Source organism: Erpetoichthys calabaricus, chromosome 14 (genome assembly GCF_900747795.2).
Source record: "Erpetoichthys calabaricus chromosome 14, fErpCal1.3, whole genome shotgun sequence".
Taxonomy (NCBI): domain Eukaryota; kingdom Metazoa; phylum Chordata; class Cladistia; order Polypteriformes; family Polypteridae; genus Erpetoichthys; species Erpetoichthys calabaricus.
Window position 1 is genome coordinate 48,976,511 of NC_041407.2, and position 23,082 is coordinate 48,999,592.

General features: G+C 37.3%; 1 protein-coding gene across 11 annotated transcripts in view; it reads right to left on the reverse strand.

Annotated features, from left to right (window-relative positions):
- Positions 1–23,082, reverse strand: part of adgrb2 (adhesion G protein-coupled receptor B2) — a 1,003,794-nt gene that overhangs the window by 324,501 nt on the left and 656,211 nt on the right. For all 11 annotated transcript variants that reach the window (XM_051919045.1, XM_028818906.2, XM_051919049.1 and 8 more), the window contains one exon: positions 16,237–16,280. In XM_051919045.1, the coding sequence (XP_051775005.1) occupies positions 16,237–16,280 (44 nt within the window). The remainder of the gene's footprint in view (positions 1–16,236; positions 16,281–23,082) is intronic.

Here is a 23,082-nt window from a genome sequence, read left to right on the forward strand (position 1 = left end):
GAGATCATGGTCTCGTTTGATGTTATATCGCTATACACCATGATCCCGATCCAACTGGCCACAGAAACATTATTAATGAAACTGGATAGTGACCCCACCATAGAGACAAGAACCAAACTGTCCATCAAAGACTTAATGCACCTAATATCACTTTGCCAAAAAACGCACTTTCATTTCAACGGCAAGTATTACACACAGAAAGAAGGCATGCCGATGGGATCACCGTTATCGGGACTCCTAGCTGAACTAGTAATGCAACGATTTGAAAACATAGCTTTATCCCAGATTACACCCAAAATTTGGATATGCTATGTAGACGACACATTCGTCATATTAAGAAAGAACCAGCTGAATGAATTCTTCAATCATATTAACACAATATTCCCTGCAATCCAGTTCACAATGGAAAAAGAAAATAATCGACACATCAATTTCCTGGACATTTACATCAAAAGAAATAGTGATGCCACCTTGACCACAAGTGTTTACCGTAAACAATGCCACGCAGACAAGATTCTACACTACGCCAGCAATCACCCGGTATCTCATAAACGGAGCTGCGTGAAAACCCTATTTAAACGAGTCCACACTCATTGTAATACCAAGGAAACAAAAATTAATGAGAGACGCTATCTGTTTCAACTTTTCACCTTGAACGGATACTCAAAATCATTCATTAATCAGAGTCTACACAGCAGGCGCCAAAGGAATCAGCATACAAGCGACGTAAATCAGAACCCCCACCCCACCTGGCATTCACTCCCGTACCACCATAATGTGTCAGAAGGCACGGCACGCACCCTGACCAAGTGGGGCATCAAAATAGCACATAAACCCACCAACAATCTGCGCACGGTCCTGTTTAATGCTAAAAACAAGAAATCGACAGCCGAAACACGAAACGCAGTTTATAGTATTCCATGCAATTCTTGCTCAGCTGTATACATAGGACAAATGTCAAAAAAAATCTCAACACGTGTACAGGAACATCGCAACGCCGTCAGAAGAAAGGACGCACTATCTTTGATATATGCACATACTAAATCGACAGGACACACATTCAACTGGGACAACGTGAAAGTAAAATTTAAGGCCAGTACAAAAAGCGCCAGAGAGTTGGCCGAGTCTTGGCTATCAGATGAAAATGCCATCAACAGACACTTGGACATAAACCCAGCATATGCCAACTTAAGAAGGACATATGCACTTTAATTTAATGATACACCCCCCCCCCCCCTTTGATCATACGGACTTAGTCACCTCCACCCACCCCCCACTGAATGTGTTGCTATATATTGCCTTTGATTCTTGCAAGTCTAAGCATTATCCTCTGATGAAGACCCCTGACAGGGGTTGAAAGCTCAGGAATAAAACTATTTTATGATACGTGATTCGTTTTTTCTCCCTTTGTGGATCTCCAACTGCAGATATATATATATATATATATATATATATATATATATATATATATATATATATATATATATATATATATATATATATATATATATATATTACTATCATATATATTCTCTGTATATTTGTCCTATATATTTTATAGGATTTATTTTAGCTTCTTAAAAATATTTTCTCTGCATATCTGTCCCCATTTGCCCCAAGTCCGCTACAATTGTCCCTATTCCAAAATAGGTAGTGGTGAGGTCCCTGAATGGTTATCACTCGGTGGCCCTGATCCTTATTGTTATTGTTATTATTGAATGACTTGTTGTCAAACACATTAAGAGCAACATTCCCACCTCCCTTGACCAATACCAGTTTGCTTACAAGACAAACAGGTCAACGGAGGAAGCTGTCTCACTTGCCCTTCACACTGCCCTATCACACTTGAAGCAGAAGGATAACTATGTGCGGATGCTGTTCATCAACTGTTCAGCTCTGCCTTCAACACCATCCCCCCAACAAACTGGCTATCAAACTAAACAACCTGGGTCTGAACTTATACCTGTGTAACTGGATTTTAGATTTTCTCGCTAACGGACTACAAACTGTGCGCATGGGTAAGCACTTCTCTTAATCAGTAACAGTGAACACTGGGGTACCGCAGGGCTGTGTACTGAGCCCTCTCCTTTATTCCCTTTTCACAAACCTACCCATGATACTAACATAATAATAACATAATAAAGTTTGCAGTGATAGGCCTGATCTCCAATAATGGCAAAGCAGCCTTTGGAGAAGAGGCCAAGAATCTGGAAAGTTGGAGCTAGAACAACAACCTTGCACTCAATTCCAAGAAAGCAAAGTAACTGATTCTGGACTTAAGGAGACTGAACTGCAGTGGTCACCATCCCATAAACATTAACAGCGAAAGGATGAAGACAGCCCATAGTTTCAGATTCTTGGAAGTCCACATCAGCCAAGACCTGTCATGGACAATAAACATGACAGCAATGGCCAAGAAAAGTCTTCAGAGGCTTCACGTTCTGAGGAGCCTGAAGAAAGCACAACTCCCACAACAGCTGCTGGTCAACTTCTACAGGTGCACCATAAAGTCTGTCATCATGTACTGCATTACAGCATGGTACTCTGGCTGCACCTCTGAGAACAGGAAGACTCTTTAGTGTATCGTCAAAATGGCTCAGAGAATTACTGGTGCTCAGCTACCATCACTGGAAGATATCTTCAATACCCGCTGCAGCAGAAAAGCAAAGAACATTTGTAAAGATTCAACCAACCCCGGCCATAGTATTTTTACTCCTCTGCCCTGTGGCAGGCACTTCAGAGCCCTGCGTGCCCACACTACCAGGCTGAAGAAAAGATTTTACCCCAAAACAATCAGCCTATTAAATGCACGGGGATCGCTGCCCCTTCCTATAACAGAAACCACCACTGATTGAAGTGAACATCTGCATCAACCTCAAATAGTCACACACTTATACATGACCCATGTGGAACTCATGACCATTACATTGACTGTAATCTTCACTGTAACTTCATTTATTATTTACCTGTTTATGCTTACATGTTTACATTTACTTTTACTCTGAGTATGTTTGAAACTGTTAATAGTAACTGTGTGTCTCATAGTTTAATATTTACTTAGTTTATTATCTACTCTTAAATACTTATCTAAGGCATCTACTGTATAGGCTTGCTCCAAACAATAATTCATTGTATTGTACAGTGAAAATAAAGGTATCTTGCATCTATATTTTTTATCACTATATTTTTTGTTTATAGTGCTGTATTTATTTTTACATATACAGTACATAAACAGTAAACTATAAGCCAGTCTAACCCAGTTTAGTGTTGCGAAGAACCAAACCTATCCTAGTAGAACTAAGAAAATAAACCAACAGGGTGCCAGGCCAGTGCAGGGTATGCTGATACCGATCCTGTGTCCCCTCTCTCATTGTAACTGGTCACCAATTAACCTAACCTGCATACCTTTAGAAATGTAGGAGTTGAACCAGATCAACTGGAGAATAGTGGTGATTGGATAAATTTGCCAATGTTTTTTGCAATGAATTTTCTGGGTTCGCAAAATTCACAAAATTTTTCCCTGCAAATTACCCGTGTGGCTATCTTAGATTAACTTTTTTTTTATCCCCAGTGCCTCATGATACTTTGCAAAGCAAGTCTGACATGTAGAGCTGTAGTAGCCAATACTGAATGGGTTTGTCACTACACAACCTGTTCTATCTGCCTGATTGGCATTTCACATGTAGTGAACTTTCATACATGTATACAGTAAGCATACTTCACCTCACTCATTGCAGCACTGCTTGATCTACTTTGTGCATACGTGAATAGTTTATGGAATATATACTGTACGCATGTGAGATCTCACTACCTGATCAGAATTCCTTCCAGATTTGCACCATGCATATGTAAAAAAACAAAAAAAAAAAAAAAAAAAAACTTCACTCAACATTACATTTTATGGCATGGCCTGATCTGAACTGCATATGTGAATACACCAGATGCGGAATTTTCATTTGAAAGGTACATTAGCAACCCATAATGAAAATATTATTAAAATACTTAATTGTTCTGCAAAAATTCAGTGTACGTTGTGCATTTACTGCTGGACGAATCATGTTAAGCTCCCTGTGATGTAGTACTGATCAGGTAGTAACAGGGATAGCCCTCCCAGGTATACAGTATAATGCTGATCCCTTGCATCACAGACTCTGTTAGTATTAATTAAAGTAAAAGGCACTTGGGAGAGGCAGGGAGAGATAAAGGGCTCACAGTATTGTGACTCGGAGTATAGTTTTATCTTAGCACTGCTGTCTCACAGATCAGGTCACATGTTTGGCCACAGTAATTGGTCCAGCATATTTATCAGACACTTTCTTAGCCCTCTAGAACACCAAAAAGACAATTGCACCATTATAATCCACTCCAAACTAATTCAATTTCTCCTTCCCATTGACTTCAGTGCATTTCACAGACTTTGATAAAATTTCTGCACCTTTCTGTGATTTTGTCAAACTCAAGATGAAGCAAATTCAGTGTGGTTCACTCATCACTACTGGAGAAAAACCCACATAGGCAATGGGAGAACACCCTAGCTCTACATAGACAATGATCAGACATGGTATTCAAACCCAGGATGATGGATCCATGAGGAAGGCGCATTAACCAATGCACTATAATATTGTTTTGTTTATTTTTACATTTTTTTTGACATACAGTATTTGAAATAATTGTATAATGTATTTAAGAATAAACAGAATGCAGTTTCTTGAAAATTATTTGCCGTATTTTTCCTACATATATTAAATTTGTTATGTGTCATTGTTAAGGTTTTATATACAGTATATATATATATATATATATATATATATATATATATATATATATATATATATATATATATATATATATATATATAACTGTTAACTTGACAATGCAGAATGGAGTAGGCATTTTCTTTGCTTTTGGCATTTTTCATCTTAGTAGTACTTTGTTGCGTAATTCTTTAGCTTTAGCTGCAGGCATTTTATTGACCGCCTAACTGATGAAATCTCAGAAATTTTCAATCAGAGTATCTATTGTATTCTATGGGTTTTATTTCCTACTCACTTCCATAATACACTTCACCTGCACCTTGACCATTTTAATTGTTACCATAATAAATTGTCTTGGTTATCTTTTTCATTACCAATATTCTTTTTGAGATGTGCAGAAATGAAAAAAGTACAGTATATGTAACACTGTTCCTAAGACGAAAGAAAACAATGATCCCTAAACCCAAAAGTAAACAAAAATATAAACCAGTATTTACTGAAGAGCAGAGTTTAGCAAAAACTAAAGAGAGAAAACAAATTATAAGTAAACAAAGTACAAAATAACAGCCCTACAACATCTCAGGTTTATTCCCATGATGGTTGTCACCTATCTATCCACTTCTCTACTAAAATAGCAACATTCTTTATCTATCTCTTTTTCTCTCTCCTTGCTTTTTCTTCCCCCCAAGTTGATCCTTCGGCCCAAATTTCCTCCTGTCTCTAAGCTTAAACCTACTGCCATTGGAAGTTTTAAAGCTCCGGCTGGGATCATGTTCATGTTCATGGGCTGCCATACATTTCCTATACACAAGGCTAGTACTCTCTCTAGCAGCATTTGGTTTCTTTCCACATATGCACATTTTTGGTAATTGGGCAACATGGCTCAAATCATTCCAGTTTAGAAAACTGTGCTGCCTTCTAATGTCTGGAGGTTTGCAAAAAGGCTTTTGCTAATTTGCAACTTAAAAAGAGAACCATAGTTCCACTTCTCATTGCTTGTGACTAAGTGTTGTCCCATATCAGACAGAAGGAGACCCAGCCTTCTGAAGGCCATTACTGATATCACTCTCTGTGGATTGTGGACCACAGATACCCTAGCATCTCTGGCGTTCCCTACGTAGTAAAATGTACGCCTTGTTGAGGGAACATAATGCCAGCTGCAGGCAACTCAGTCTTCATAAATGGTGGCAGATGTGGAATGGACTAGTGTCAGTAAGGAGCGAAGATGAAAGATGAACTGTAAGTGGAATTGGTGTCTGAACTGTGAAAGAACTCTTTTACCCAAGTCGAACTGCATTGTTTGAATATTGAACTTTTAATGGACTACTTAATTATTGCCTGTTTCTTTGTGTTTTAAAAGTTATTATTCTAATGTCTTGTTTTTAAAGAAGGGCTTGGGTTTGGTTTCACAGTGGGGTTTGTAAAGAGTAGGTTTGCGTGAGCCAAGCCACGGGCCCTGGCCAGTTGCACAGGTTGGTCTAATTGTGCATCCCTCCAATGCAGCTAGAGGCTTATGGGGGAGGAAATGTGATGATACATGTTACGAGCCTGTGGCAGTGTGTAGGCATTTTTTACTTTGAAAGCAATACACATCAGATTATGTGGCTCCGTAGTCCAGCGATGTTCAGGCAGGAGCAGTCAGCACTGCTGTTCCACATCAGCACTCTGTGAGTTGTAATTAGGGCGCCATACCCACAAGCAAATATAGAGAGCTTGAAGTAAGAAAGAAGAGGAGAATGAAAGAAAGAGAGATTCTGGAGGTAAAAGGAAAGGAAAAGAAGAGTCGAGATTGTGGCAGAGCCAGTACTGTAGAGAGGAGGCAAGCAGTCGGGGATGATGCCCCGGTTTGAGCAAGTGGACGGCAATCACTGAATAAAGTCGCTTCTGCAGAGTGCCCAGGAATCATGAGCGACCAACCGTCTTTGGGAGACCCCAGGGACACCGAGGGATGGTGGTGAAGAAGGGAAAAGGACATTCTGTCCTGTGCTTTATTTCGGATATTTTACTGAGTGAACAATAAAAACATTAAGCATATTTGCACTACCTCTGTTGTTCTGTGTTCTCATTTGCCCTAGACCAGGGGTAGGCAACGTCGGTCCTGGTGAGCCGCAGTATGTGCAGGTTTTTGTTCCAACCCAGTTCCTTAACAAGAACTCAATTATTGCTGATGAAGCACATATTGCTTAAGTGACATTTTGATGCTTCATTTTAGTGGTCTCGCTTGTTAAGGTTCTCCAACCATTAATTGCTTATTTCAATCTTAAACTGCTGCATTCAGTGTTTTAATTGCTCCTTATTAGCAATAAGATGTAAAAGACAAAGCAGCCAGCAGTTCTCCAGCTATCTTTTTTCCAATTACATCTGTGTGTGTTCATCATGCACTGTTTGATTTAATAAAACACTTAATAGAAAAATGTGACAGACTGAAAATGATCTGTTTTAGGCTTCATATCATTTGGATGATATCTTTGGAAAGGAAAAAAATCTACGATATAAGACTAACAAGCCATACAATTAAATAAGGTCTGAGATTGGCAATGATTGGTTTCTAATTAAGCAATTGGGTTGGAATGAAAACCTGTAGCCACTGCGGCTCACCAGGACCGACGTTGCCTACCCCTGCCCTAGACCATCTCGATACATGACTACCGATGTCCAGGGGCAAGAGAAAGTAATTGCTAGCTGTCGGCAAATTTATGTAAAGAGTTGTGGGAATCTGGAACAAACTACAGAGACATTTACTTGAAGCATAAAACATGACAGTCTTTAAGAAGTACCTGGATATTCTGGCATAGCTTAGCTACTAGCTAAACAAATAGGCTTGATGGGTTGAATAGACTCCTGTAGTTTGACAGATTTCTTTTGTTCTTATGTAGTGTTCCACACCTTGGCCATCTATATTTCCATGTGCACTTAGAGACATTTTTTCCATTAGTTTTACCAATTTATTCCTTTCTGGTGTTTTTGTGACATCTATAAGGTGCATAATTTCTGTTTCTTGTCTGTGATAACAATATTAGATCAGTTTGTAGAAATGTCTTTGTCTTTTGGGTTTGACATGCTTTGGGAAGCTTTTTATTATTACTATTAGAAATAAACTGGATGCATTAGGATTAAAAGTCAAGACGGAGGTAAAAAGCTTAGGGGTAACTGTTGACTGTAATCTGAATTTTAAATCGCATATTCATCAGACCACTAGGACAGCATTTTTTCACTTAAGAAACATAGCAAAAGTTAGACCTCATATATCATTGTAAGATGCTGAGAAATTAGTTCACACATTTGTTTTCAGTCTACTAGATTACTGTAACGCACTCTTCTCAGGACTATCAAAAAAAGACATAAATCGTTTGCAACTAGTGCAGAATGCAGCTGCTAGAATCCTAACTAGGAAAAGAAAATCCGAGCACATTTCTCCAGTTTTGATGTCACTACACTGGTTACCTGTGTCATTCAGGATTGACTTTAAAATCCTGCTTATAGTTTATAAAGCCTTAAATAATCTTGTCCCATCTTATATATCGGAATGTCTGACATCTTATATTCCAAATCGTAACCTTAGGTCCTCAAATGAGTGTCTCCTTAGAATTCCAAGAGCAAAACTTAAAAGAAGTGGTGAGGTGGCCTTCTGCTGTTATGCACCGAAAATCTGGAATAGCCTGCCAATAGGAATTTGCCAGGCTAATACAGTGGAGCACTTTAAAAAACTGCTGAAAACACATTATTTTAACATGGCTTTCTCATAACTTCACTTTAATTTAATCCTGATACTCTGTATATTCAATTCATTATAATTACTATTCATGGTGGCTCTAAAATCCATACTAACCCCTACTCTCTCTTCCGTTTCTTTTTCCGGTTTCTTTGTGGTGGCCACCACCATCTACTCAAAGCACCGTGATGTTCCAACATTGATGGATTAAAAGCCAGAAGTCTGCATGACCATCACCATCAAGTCTTTCCGTGAGAACCCTAAATACAAAGAGGACTATTTCATTTATGTTAGTTAGAATGCCCAGAGGGGACTGGGCGGTCTCGTGGCCTGGAACCCCTGCAGATTTAATTTTTTTCACCAGCCGTCTGGAGTTTTTTTTTTTTTTTTTCTGTCCCCCCTGGCCATCGGACCTTACTCTTAATTCTATGTTAATTAATGTTGTCTTATTTTAATTTCTGACTTTGTCTTTTATTTTTCTTTTCTTCATTATGTAAAGCACTTTGAGCTACTTTTTTGTATGAAAATGTGCTATATAAGTAAATGTTGTTGTTGTTTTTGTATTGATTCATCTTTCAGTGGATATATCTGCTCAGTTTGTTGTGTCTGTGTATGTGCTCATTTTCTTGGCAACCAATGATGAGAAGTTTTCTAGTTTCCTATACTTTGATCTTGTGCAACCATGTGGAAATCCCCTGGATTTGGGTTGTAGGCTGGTGCTTTATAGCCACATATTAGATCTTATGGGTGTTTATGTCTGTCTCTAACATTTGTGTTCGGTATTTTCCATGAAAGGTCCTTTCTGATTCATCTACTATTTATTATTATTATTATTTTCAGTTCTTTAAATTTCACAGCTTTTCATCTGGTATTAAAACTACGCCTGCTCCAGAAACCTCTTGAGAGTGAGGATAGCTGAATGTCAATTCAGGGATAGGGGTGGCTAGTCAATGCCAACACAAAAGAAGATGACTGGTATTCATTACTGCTAACCATGCCAAGGACTCTGCTAACAATGGATCCCAAGCATATTGCCATATATTCTAGAATACAGATGTTGATATTGGGCGAGAGTTTTCAGTATATCACTTGATGGATTTAGTAGTACCACCGGTAGAAACTATGATGATAGGAATTAGCAGCATATGTTTTCAGAGTCTTTTGATCTCTTTCCAGAGCTGATGATACTTCTCTAATTTATACTGTTCTTTATGGACTGATGTTAAAGTCAGATGGTGTCAAGATATCTATTATAATTAGTTTTACTGGTGGATACATTCATATAGATCATGTCTGTTTGGTTGGCATTAACTGTGACATCAGTTTGCACATGGAACTTCCATAGTATCTTGGATGAAGCATTTTCTAGAGTTTTATACTCCTCCAAGCTTCATCTCCACCACTGCCTTGGCTCTTGAAAATTGTCCTTGGCTAAGGTCCAGTGGATGTGTTTTACTAGGTTATTGTGGCCATTAATAGAAACTATTGGTCAGTGCTTCACAAGCATAATCAATGTGATAGACAGTCTCATCACATTTTTACTTGGGTCACACAAATTATCTTCTCCATGTTGTTTGAGGATGTGCTTCATATAATACTTGTTTTCACTGCCTGATCTTGGACAGCAAAAACACTGTGCTTCAGAATCACAGCACGATGGACTGCCAATTAATCCAGCTAAATGACTGCTGGCCATCAATTTGAGTCTTCTCAACAAAGTTTTGGAACAGTCTGTGCATTGGTCTCCTCTTCCAGTTATTGTCATATTGTTGATTTTTTATCATTTCTTCATGTGTATACTAGCTGCCTTCTCAGCTAATTGTTCAATGCTCAGATTAACTTTTTAAATAAAATCCTGGACTTTTTCAAGTCCTGTATTCTGATTACACTGGCTACCTCTTTTTCTCTTCTTTTGAAGTATAGGGCATGGTTAATGATTGATCTTTGGCAGAGTGACTCAATGTTTATAAGTTCCCTCACACTCCACTGTTGATAGATATAATCTCTCTATCTCATCTTTGGCTTGACGGCAATGATTGACAATTAGGAGTTTGTGGGGTTTTGTGTTAAGCAATTGAATTTCAGATGCCTTCAAGTTGCCTACTGCAAAACTGAAGGTTATTAAGGTGACTAGATATGCATTTATTCCTATTAGTTGCCAAGGTCTTTTGCCTTTTGAATATTTCTGTTTGAAGTTGTAAGGGATTTCCTTATGATTGATGTTGCCAGAGTCCTTTATCCCCAGGTATGTATAGGTTTGATTGGGTGTAACTCCACAAACTCTTGGCATTTGAACAGAATGTGTCTCTTGCCTGACATTATTGGCTCTTTTTCATAATTGAGATAGATTATCGTGCATTTATTGAAAACAAAAGACATGCCTACATCCCAGGTGACTGTCTCCACTGAGTCCAACAGCCTGTTAAAAACTTGGGGGCTTTTTGTATAGAGCATTAGGTCATCTGTCTATTGTAGGTGGTTAATAAGATGACATTGACCTTTAAATTTAAAAACAGTATTATTGCATGAGGCCAAAACTATAGAAAGTTGATTCAATGCGAGGCAAAAGAGGAGAAAGGACAGCAAATCTCCTTGAGAAACCCCACATTTTATTTTAATTGTATGTGTTGTTAGTAACCTGGTGATGCTTAGGGCACCTGCCATTTGTCCATTACCTTCTTCAGAAACATAATTAATGTTGTCCAGAATTTGCACAACTTGCGGGTCTTGATTAGCTATTATTGTTATTATTATTATTTTTATTATTATGCCATAATTCTAAATTTAAATACTTTGAGTTTTCAAACTAAGAATGTTATGGTATGAATTAGTTGTGTACAGCAAACTTCAATGAAACTTTATTAAATTATTTTAAACATTTTGACAAACCTTTAGGCAGCTCACAAATTATAAACATGCACTCTTCTGATTCTCAGATTACCTGTTTTTGACTGTCCTTGCAAATGGAGTAAAACGTGCAAAGCCTTGTCAAAATATGTTTTGCATCTTTGAATTTATCAGTGACAAACAGGCATGCCTACGTATCTTGGAAAGGTTCTTTTATTTTGGTTTTATGTCGCCTGTGGTAAAAAGTCTTTGAGTGGAAAACGTCTTTTTAGGGTTACCCTTCACTTAGGCCTCAGTTGTTGAAAATAATAACAATTTTATGTTATCTTCTTTTGAGGAGTATTATTTTGACTCATCAATGCCATAAATACTGTATATGTTGTGATAAATGTATTCAGGCCACCCCCTTAAAATGATAATGACAGTACTTAATACAAAATTATATAATCAGTCATATTCTAGCACTGATTATCAATTGATTGCTGAACATAAGTTGACTTCAGGAATACTGCTAAATTATACAGTACTTTGAGTGGTCAAATTAATAAAAAAAGGTCTTGTCTCCAGTTTCTACTTATCACATACATTGAACACAATCTCCAATAACAAGGAGCACAGTCTCCAATACTGCACGCAGGATGTTCTTTATCTAACACAGTTTTGTTGCTATCGTACAGTACTTCAAAAGAATTATTGAGTGACAGAGAAACAAAGCTGTTCCTACCCTGAGTTTAATGAGCTTCCCAATGTAATGATTCCTAAATCACTGCAGCTTTTGCACAAAAGGGCTAATGTCCTGCTGTGGGTTTCAGCACCCACGGAAAGAAATCTTTTTTTTTTTTTTTGTATAAAGAGTACAGATTGCTGCAGATTTGGGGGGAAGCAATCAATGATTTGTTACTGGAAGAAGTGCAGCCTTTGATAAGTAATAAAATATCATTTATCAAAGAATTCATAAAAGAATTCTGTGTAGAAGTACATGTGTCTATCTAAAAACATATTTATTCAACTGACTACCTGATTTTCTTCTAAAACACACATACAAAGTGTGGCTGTCGAATGCTTTGCAGGTTTCAGTTTTATCAGTTACCCAATTTAATGTACTTGTGCAAGTGAATTGAGTGCAATTTTCTAGACTGAATTATTAAAATGGTCAGGTTAATTGTTTATTCATTGAGTGTCCAGTAAGTGACTTTTCTCCTACATTCTCTCTTGTACACTTTTTACCTTCACGACTACTGCTATCTGCAACTCTATGCTTCGGTCTGTCAGTGAGACTCTGTTAATTCAAATTACAGCTGTAAAACCATTTTTTTTTATTTTGCCAGTAGCTTGACTATAATATGTCTACTGGCCTGTGTATCAGGGATTAGATTTAATCTCTTCATCTGTTATCAGTTCATTTTTATTTCTGTAGGGTTTCATGGTGTTTGTCTGATCAGTCACTTTATTTTTTTAAATACTGTTCACAAACTTAAGATCTGAAAATAAAGACATTTTAAGTATTGTAAGATTTCAAGTAAATTTTCATTGAAGAGGTACAAATATAGTAGACACAAGATTGGGTGGCTTATTCCTTAACAAAGAGCAGATCATACTTTTAACAATGCAGTGCGTGGACATCAGGTCATTTAATGCAGTGCGGCATTTTTCACGCTTGATTACGGAGTGAGACTCAATCGCTCCATCATGTGGGGAGCATCAGCTTGATCATTTAGGCCAACAGATGCTGTATCGTTTCATCAAGCAGGATGGCCACCATGCTATCATGGGCCCCTGGATGTGTACCCAGAACTCCTGATGGTTTCTTTTTCCCCCCGAGTAGACAGTATTCAAGGAAAATATATGAATGTTCTTTTGCATTCATACGTGCTTGCAGCAGCAGTGTGTTGTTCAGGTATTTTTGTTGCAACGTTTTCTTCCCCTGCTTTGTAATATAGATTACTTACAATGTTTCAAAGATCCGTTTTTTTGTAATAACTGGTTTTATAACTGCCAAACAGTGACTTTTGCATCTTATAGCTATTTCTTTGAGAATTACAAGTCTCTTTTGTTAAGTATCCAATGAGTCATTGTGTTATTGTTGTAATATTTGCCTTCTCTTTACTATGAAAATACAATGGGATTTGTGCTTGATATTACCCAAGGGCATTTTAGAATATCTCTGATACACTACCATTCCTCATTTTTTTAGCATGGCACTTAAATTCTAGAAAAAGCACCTAAAACAAGTCATTGTAGTCTTATTTTGTGCAATTTTTCTTCATTTTAATTAATTTTCAAAAAGCATTTTTAATCATGAAGAGGGCTTTAGTAAGAGACTATTTTTAAGTAATGTTTAGCTTTATTTCAAGACTGAATTTCCCAAGTTGTTCTATAAACTAATGCCATTATATCATTTTTTGGTTGTCCCTTTATTAAATGACAGAACAATGTTTAAACTGCACACCATGGATATTGTACCAATTACTTTCTACCACAGTTCTTTAATACAGAAAAGTAGCTACAAGAACATTTCTCACAAGCTGATTGGTTAATTGTTCTAATTATGCAACGTGTCTGTATTTGAAGAAATAATTTAAAGACACTAGCACCCTGGAATCTTGAAGTGAGTAAAAAGGTTTCAAGAAGAATTAGATGGATGGAATATTACAGAAATGTTGAGCATTCTTTATTTTAACTTGAAGATGCATCCATAAATTAAAGGTGTAATAAATAATAATTCTTTACATTTATATAGTGCTTTTCTCAGTACTCAAAGATGTGTCTAATACATAAATACAGTTTTCATTTAATATTATCAAGAAAACAGGCCACTAATGATAATGTCAAAGACATATTTACATGCAACATAGATAGATAGATAGATAGATAGATAGATAGATAGATAGATAGATAGATAGATAGATAGATAGATAGATAGATAGATAGATAGATAGATAGATAGATAGATAGATAGATAAGAAAAATAAAGAACAAATAATATATAATTAAGAGAATTAGAGTCCTTAAATATAGAATTGATTTTTCAAGTCTCTACATGACAGTCAAATGATTAAAGCAGATGCTCAGAGAGGACAGAAAATATTTAAAAAAAAACTCCAGTTAAGATGAAAAAATAAAAACATCTGTAGGGGTTCCAGGCCACAAGACCACTCAGATCCCATGAGGATATGGATATCAGTTAAAACCACAGAAACCAGAATCTCTTTAAAATTCTGCACAACAAAATGTAATTTTGAACCAAACTGTTTTATTGCCTAGGTATTATGTGCTGAATTAATTAACAAATCACATAAACATTGAAATAGAATATAAAATACAGAATTAATAATTATGTAAAGAAATGTGTCTAAATAAAATCACAATTAGATTTGAAAAGTTAGAGATCACAATGAAGATGACATCTGAATCGGTGTCATCACTGCTGAATTATTGTAAAAATATTATTTTACAACTTATTCTTTGATTGTATTATAGAAGCTAATAGTTTAAACAGGCAACAAGCTAAATTATTATATTGAATATGATCTGCAATTAATCTTTTATCTGTGCATTTTATTGTGTGTTTTAATAAATAAGATTAAATCCTTTAATATTAACGTGGTCTTGATTCCCACAATTTTCTGATCTCAAAGGTTAAGGTGTAGTTGGGTATCAACATTGAGGTTTCATTTAAAGGTTAAATGGGGTAAGGATGTCAAATATAGATCTGTTGGGCTATGGCCTACGACAGGTAAATTAAAACTGTTAAAGCTCCAACACCAGGTGCCAGCACCAGAGATCTGCAACCACAGTATGAACCTTAAGAACCCTAAGTTCACCGATGCCTCCATATCTCTCATTGCTTTGTCTGGGAAGAAGAGATGGAAAGCTGAGTATCAGTATGCAGAAACACTGCTGCTTTACATGCCCAGGATCTGTCTATAGACTGCTGCTAATCTATGTTTGTCACCTGCCTTACACTTGATGCAGATGCGATAGACTCTGGCACCACCTAACCCAGCACTGGAACAATCGAGTTTGGAATTGTTATGTTTTTTTGAGTGTATGGTCACCATTTACATTTTTTACTTACATAAAATCGATTCCCCTATGTTCCTCTTCACCAATCCTGTGCATGTTCATTATATGTTACTACTGTGTGTTGTTACAAATGTACAGATTTACAAATGGATGAAGCAGCTGATATTGATGGACACTGTTCTACATTTAATGGTAGTATATAAACAGGGCCTTTAATGCTGATGACATGTGCTTTGAAGATGTTAGGAGTGCACTGTAAGCTGCTTCTGTTGACAGGAGTTCTTATTACTTCTGTGAATTTGAACATTCACAGACTATTGTCAGACATTTAGTTCTTTCTCAATGTTCAAAAAGCAATATGAAGTCTGAGAATTACACAACAGTTTTGATTATATGGATATACTGGGAAAGGTTTTCCTTTTATTTGACATATGTAAAAGAATTAAAGATGAGGTATAAAATTAACACATCATGAAGGGCAGAATTAGTGCTGTTAATGTCAGTCTGTCACTTTCCAAGGTTCAGGATGATTGCAAAGCAAAATTGTTCATTCTGAATGGTTGACTGCTCCATAACCTCCAGACACCCACTGCAGGTAGTCAGCGCTGCCAACAAATGCCAGACAAGGGAAAATCTGCACAGAGTAGCTGCTTTTCTTTCCTTCATTTTATAGAAAATGACATGCAATTATACACTGTTTTAAAACATTCATTGAAATTTGCATTTTCATATTTAAAATACTAGAAAAGTACTTTAGTGAGCAAATATTGATTCATTATTAAAGATACAAAAATATATGCTATTTGTGTATCAATGGTGTGGAATCTGAATAATTGCTGTTACATGTCTTATCCTTCACTACATGTAATTGCAAAAAATAAAATGGAAATAACTTACGTCTTGGAAAAGTCCCAGATTGCACATTGAGGGTCAGTCGTACCCTGTGGTGGAAACAGAAAAATTAGAGAATTAGTTCAGAGGTCATTATTCTCTTTGGCATTTCTAGCTATGGTCTGCTGGCCTTGGTGACCTTGCTCTCAAGCAAAGAACCAGGTTTAGAAGACTTTTCTTAATCTAATCAGTAATAATGCACACTTGTTTGAAATAGTTTTAATCAAAATATGCTTCCCAGCAGGTTGTAAGGTTTTCTTGATGTAGAACTCTGAATTACATGAACTTTCAAAAACCTTTACAGCACACTCTATATGCAGTGTACTATACATGCCAAAAATAAATCTGCTGATTGATTAAGAGGATATTTGAATCATTTTCCCAGGCTACAAAGAAGGATGAACACTGTCTTAAAGTACTAGTTATCCAGATTGGCTTGGCTGGCTTGATTTTCTTTTTCAAGCCAAATTATTATGCTCAAAAGATCAAGTCAGCCCTTTGAAATTCAAGAGGAGAAGTCACAATAGATGTCCATAGAATATTGAAAAGCCCTATCAGATTTTTGTAGGAGCAAAGAACTTCACAAAAAATGATAAAGCATAATTATATAAGGAGTAAAGAATTCTCAAAGCCGCTGCATGGATCTACTGCAATAGACACCATGAGGACTGTTGAAGATTTTTCAACTTGATACCCTGGAGGTACTTCTAAAGGCAGTATGAGGCAGCAAATTTAATTTAGACATGAAACAGAGAGAGGGAGACACACACAGATACATAGAAAACAACTGATTCATTTTATAAACCTGCTTATTCAAACAGGGTCAACTGGAGATGCATGCATTTTGTCAGCACTGGGCACAGGTTAAGAGCCAGCCCTGGACAAGGTGCTAGTCTATCACAAGATTCACTGTGTACATTTCAAACTTACTCAAAACAGAATCTCCCCTAAGCTACACATGTATCTTGGGGTTGTTGGAAGAAGCCAGAATCCCTTAAGAAAGTTCATCTAGAGAAGGGATCCATCCATCCATACATACATCTACTTTTTACTGTTTATATGGGCTCAGGTCATGGGGTCAGCAGTCTAAGCAAAGATACCCAGACATTTCTTTTCTTCACTACCTCTTTCAGCTCCTTTGGGGCAATACCAAGGCATTTCCAGGCCAGATGGAAGAAGTAACTTCTTCAGTGTATCCTGGCTGTGCCTCAGTGTCACCTTCTGGGTGGTCATACTCAGGGAGATGCTCCTAATCAGATGTCCAAACCACCTGAAATGGCTCCTTTCGATGTGGATGTTTACTTTGAGATCCTCTTTGATGTTAATACTCCCCACCCTATATCTACGAGCCTAGACACCCTGACAAGAAAGCTGCTGCTTTGTATTCAGGATGTAATTCTTTCAGTCACTACTCAAAGCTGGTGGCCATAGGTGAGATTCGGAACATAAATCGAAATTGAGACAATTCCCTTTCAACTCACCTCTCTCTTCACTTCAAATGACTGATACAGTGTTTGCTTAACTGTCGATGCTGCGCTGATCTGCCTGTTGATCTCTCAGTCCCCTTCTCCTTCATTCTCCTTCCCTCTTGAACAAGACCCCTAGATGCTTAAACTCCTCCAACTCAACTAGGTAAGGGCACTCCACCCTTTTCCAGCTGAAAGCCCTTATCTTAGACGTGGATGTGCTGATTCTTTTCCCATTCGCTTTACATTCGGTCACAAACCACCCCAGCGCTCATGGCGAGGTCAGTACCCAGTGAAGACAGCAGGATGACATCATCTGCAATAAGCAGAGATGTGATCCTGAGATCACTGAACTAGACTTCCTCCATCCCTTGGCTGCACCTAAGAAGAACATGTAAACACTGCACATAGAGTAACTAGGCTGAGATTGTAACACAGGATTCAAAAACTGTAAGTCAACAGTGAAAACTATTGCATCAGTGTGTTATTCGAAGGGAAGCAATGTATTACAGTTATTAAATTTTAGCTCTTTGCAATTATAGCCAACAAAGTGTGCAAGATGTGAGCTGTTCTCTTTGCCTACTCTTTCAATGGCACACAAGGCCTTTGCTAAAAATACACTTCCAAGGCAATTTTACAAGAAAAGCCTCTTCTCCTCTCTTTTCTTCATTATATAGTGAACAGTTGTCTGGGGTCATTTACATTGTTTAGCATAACTGACTCTGCAGCCTTTACTTGTCACAACTGAATATTAATCAAGTTATGCAAACATACCCGCTAACATTGGGGGACCAAGAGACACCAGGAGCTACAAACATTCAGAGCATTAGAGTCAGCAAATGGCTTTTTGCTAGTTTCATTGGGCATTCTCAGGCACCCATGAGTGTCAAAGCGGTAGACTTTTGACTAAAATCCAATAATGAACTCCCATTGAAACAGAAGAACACATGCCCTTTCTTTAAAAAGCAGAATGCAGCAAAATGTATCAGTTTGTTTATGCCTTAAAGAAGGTGAAGAAAAAAATGTTTTAGAACATGGATCTCCACATCTAAACTCTGAACATTAGCTGGACTACAGTGATGGATGTAACAATCTTCCTGTAAAACATAAGGCAAAAGCACATAATCTGATGGATAGATTACATCAATTGTCTCATTATGTTTTGTAAAACAATTTTTGTCCATTTATTTGTGTTTTGAGTCCAGTGATCCACAGGCAAATGTAAGAGATGTATAGTCGGAGTCTTACCAAAATTCTCTTTAATTACTGGCTTTGTCAAAAATGAAGCCAGTAATTGATTATATAATATGAATTGTAGACTATTAATAGAACATTTGCCATCTAAAATATTTCTACAAAGTACAAATGAATATATGTTAACACAAATGTATATTTTATTGTACTGGAGCTCTTTATGCAAATTACTAAAAAGTAATAGAAAGTACAATTTTTGACTGTGGCAGTTGTCAAGACGTTCTCAACTTTAGATTTGTGTTGCAAATTTGTCTGGACAGTATTTCGTAATTATATGCAATTACTTGGTAGGAAAAAATAAATAATAAAATGATTGGGAGGCAAGTCCTCTTGGTGTGGTTGCAGCAGTGAGACTAAAGAGGAAAACAGAGCAGTTTGTACACCGAGCCTTTAATTATAAGAGCTTTAGTCACTGTACAGTCTGCAGGAGTTCCTTTGCTTACCAAACCTAAAGTGGTCAGACCTGAATGCCTACCTATCTCCAATATCTCCTAAAGAGATAAAAAAGCAGCAAAAACACATGTGCTGAAATGGTTAAAAATAAAGATCATTTTAAATATTTTTCAAAAACATACACTGTTCTTTTTTTCTTCTTATTCATTTATTTTGCCATATACAATTTCTCATGTTAGGAATTTGTTAGTTTTCACATACCCCTTGGGGTCAGAGCGCAGGGTCAGCCATTGTACAGCACCCCTGGAGCAATTACAGGTTAAGGGTCTTGCTCAAGGGCACAGCAGAGTAGAATCTCTTTTGGCAGTGACGGGGATCCGAACATAATACAGTGTCCATTTTAGGACATCCTCCTCCCTCCGAAAAAACTCCATCCTTCCTACTACCTTCGACAAAATATTCCTCCTCCCTGTGAGGAATCCCCAGTCACCCCTCCTCCCTCCTCCCACCTCCCACCACCCACCACCGTCCGCTCTCAGTTCTCCGCTGTCCGTTTTCCGCCATCCACCCTCCTATCTCCGTCATCCGCCTTCAGCTCTCCATCAAACCCCACACTCCCCCCGCCCCCTCATCACGACATTTTCGTTAATGAAGTGACGTAATACTTCAGCTCCACCTTCTTCACAAGTTCATTCACTAAATTATTTGTCAATTATATTTCACAGTAAGAATTTACAGCACGACTCAAACGTGGGAACGAAGGTAAATGATGTTAATTGTTGAGTGTCTTTTAATATTGTGTAAGCATACATATTAACACATGTGCAATTAAACGTGTGCATTTACGGTGTGATTTTTCAGGCTTAAAAGCTCGCCTTTTATTAAAAAGGTAAATGCAAACTTTTTTCATTCTGAAGGGCACAAACCACGCAAAAATGTCGGTACACCAGATAAATAAGCGCAACGTTTTATCAGTTGTATTGTATGCTTACAATACATATAGAAATGTGTTAATCGTTAACTAATAGTATGGGATGGTGTTTTTCAACTCAGCTACAGATGCAGATGGAAACCAGAACTGCTTTGAAAAATACGAACGCCTTAGGACCGATCTGGAATAAGGTAGCACAGCGCTTTGATTTAAACGATTCCATGTCTTGGTGGGTTTGCGTTGCTTGTTGTCAATATCTTTACAACCTGTTTTTAAGGCTTATTGACTGAAAGGGGCTTTCGTGAAAAAAGTTAGGGCTTTGCTACAGGATACACCCTCCACAAGTTAAGGAAGTCTCCTAACTGGCACCTTTCACTGCGCCACCATGCCGCCCGCATACAAACTTAAAAGATTTAAATAAAACAGAAATATATACCTTTATTTTTAACTTCCTTAACTTGTGGAGGGTGTATCCTGTAGCAAAGCCCTAACTTTTTTCACGAAAGCCCCTTTCAGTCAATAAGCCTTAAAAACAGGTTGTAAAGATATTGACAACAAGCAACGCAAACCCACCAAGACATGGAATCGTTTAAATCAAAGCGCTGTGCTACCTTATTCCAGATCGGTCCTAAGGCGTTCGTATTTTTCAAAGCAGTTCTGGTTTCCATCTGCATCTGTAGCTGAGTTGAAAAACACCATCCCATACTATTAGTTAACGATTAACACATTTCTATATGTATTGTAAGCATACAATACAACTGATAAAACGTTGCGCTTATTTATCTGGTGTACCGACATTTTTGCGTGGTTTGTGCCCTTCAGAATGAAAAAAGTTTGCATTTACCTTTTTTATAAAAGGCAAGCTTTTAAGCCTGAAAAATCACACCGTAAATGCACACGTTTAATTGCACATGTGTTAATATGTATGCTTACACAATATTAAAAGACACTCAACAATTAACGTCATTTACCTTCGTTCCCACGTTTGAGTCGTGCTGTAAATTCTTACTGTGAAATATAATTGACAAATAATTTAGTGAATGAACTTGTGAAGAAGGTGGAGCTGAAGTATTACGTCACTTCATTAACGAAAATGTCGTGATGAGGGGGCGGGGGGAGTGTGGGGTTTGATGGAGAGCTGAAGGCGGATGACGGAGATAGGAGGGTGGATGGCGGAAAACGGACAGCGGAGAACTGAGAGCGGACGGTGGTGGAAGGAGGGAGGAGAGAGGAGGGAGGAGGGATGACTGGGGATTCCTCGCAGGGAGGAGGAATATTTTGTCGAAGGTAGTAGGAAGGATGGAGTTTTTTCGGAGGGAGGAGGATGTCCTAAAATGGACACTGTACGAACAGGCAACCTTCTGGATACCAGCACAGATCCTTAGCCTCAGAGCCACCACTCCACACCAAGTACAAACAAGTAAAAAGCTGTAAACCTGAAATCCTTCCATGTAACCAAGTCCATTTCATACAAAAATGGCTTCATGGTGTTACATGTCTGTGCACACACATTTTGATGGCCATGCAAGTAATAATTATTCCAGTTTACAGCAAATAAACCTCTATCCTTCCATCCGGTCAACCACTTAAACTAATCCTGGCTTGTTGTAATTGGCACTTTCTGGAATAACAGCCCACAGACAAGTCAAATTGTCTGCTTATCTTTAAAATCAAAGTCTCAGGAGATTATACAGACACAGGCAGAAGGTATCCATGTCCGAAAAAGAGAGCTGACATGCTGGTGGACCAAAAACTTTATTTTATATATCACCTTCCAAATACATAATGTAATGATAATAGAAATTGTAAAACCAGTGTCATAACGTTGTGAAATAAATATTCCAGATTTTTTATTGTCATATATTAATTAAAACTCAGTGTTTCTCTGCTACAGTGAAAGTCACTTAGTGAAGACTGCATGAGGTGATGGCCTAAAACTAAATTTTTCCTATTGAATGGCAGGCGGAGATGTAATAAAGGCATTCCAAACAACTCCACAAAAGTATTTTCTGTCTAGAAGCTTCTTTAATAAAAATCAAAAGTCTGGAAGCTGACAGTTAATTTGTTATTTATGGTTCATTGTGCAAAATATTACAATTAATGATGAAACTGAAGGCATGAAACAACTTCTTTACCAAATAGAAAAACACTGTGACGTGTGAATTAACAGCATGCATTTTTTCTTCCCATCTTATTGAATAGCGTGAAATGTAGCCTCTTTTTTATCTTCATAATTATTATGTGATGGATTCAGTTCCTCCACTGGGCAACTTCAGTTGTTTAGCTCTAACATATTGAAATGTATTTGCTTGATTTTTACAATTACAATCAAAGAACTTTCTCATTTCATTCAGGCAGTTCTTGGCTGAAAGACAGACTTGACCTTCATCTTCTAAGAAAAGGGAAAATATTGACATATCTATATACAATATATTCAAAATATATTAATGCTCACTTTAGCCTGAAATTTAAAACTGGATATGGTATCATATTTTGGGATATTAATCAAGTAGAAAGTACAAGTTGAAAATATAATGAGTACTTTAGCCCCCATAAGACATGAACACATTTGCTTTGTGTTCAGTATCAAATCACAATGAAATATCAACTAACAACTTAGAAAGCTGCACAAGTCTAAGCTGCACAAGTCATTGTTGCTTGTCTTATTGCAACCTACCCGACAATTGCTATCTTCTGATTCCTCCTTTTCATTATTCCAAACCTTTTCTATTAAACTTTAAGTAAATACTCTTTTTTGCTTTATGGTTTTTACCATATGCAGCTCTTATGCTAGGCCTATCCATGAAA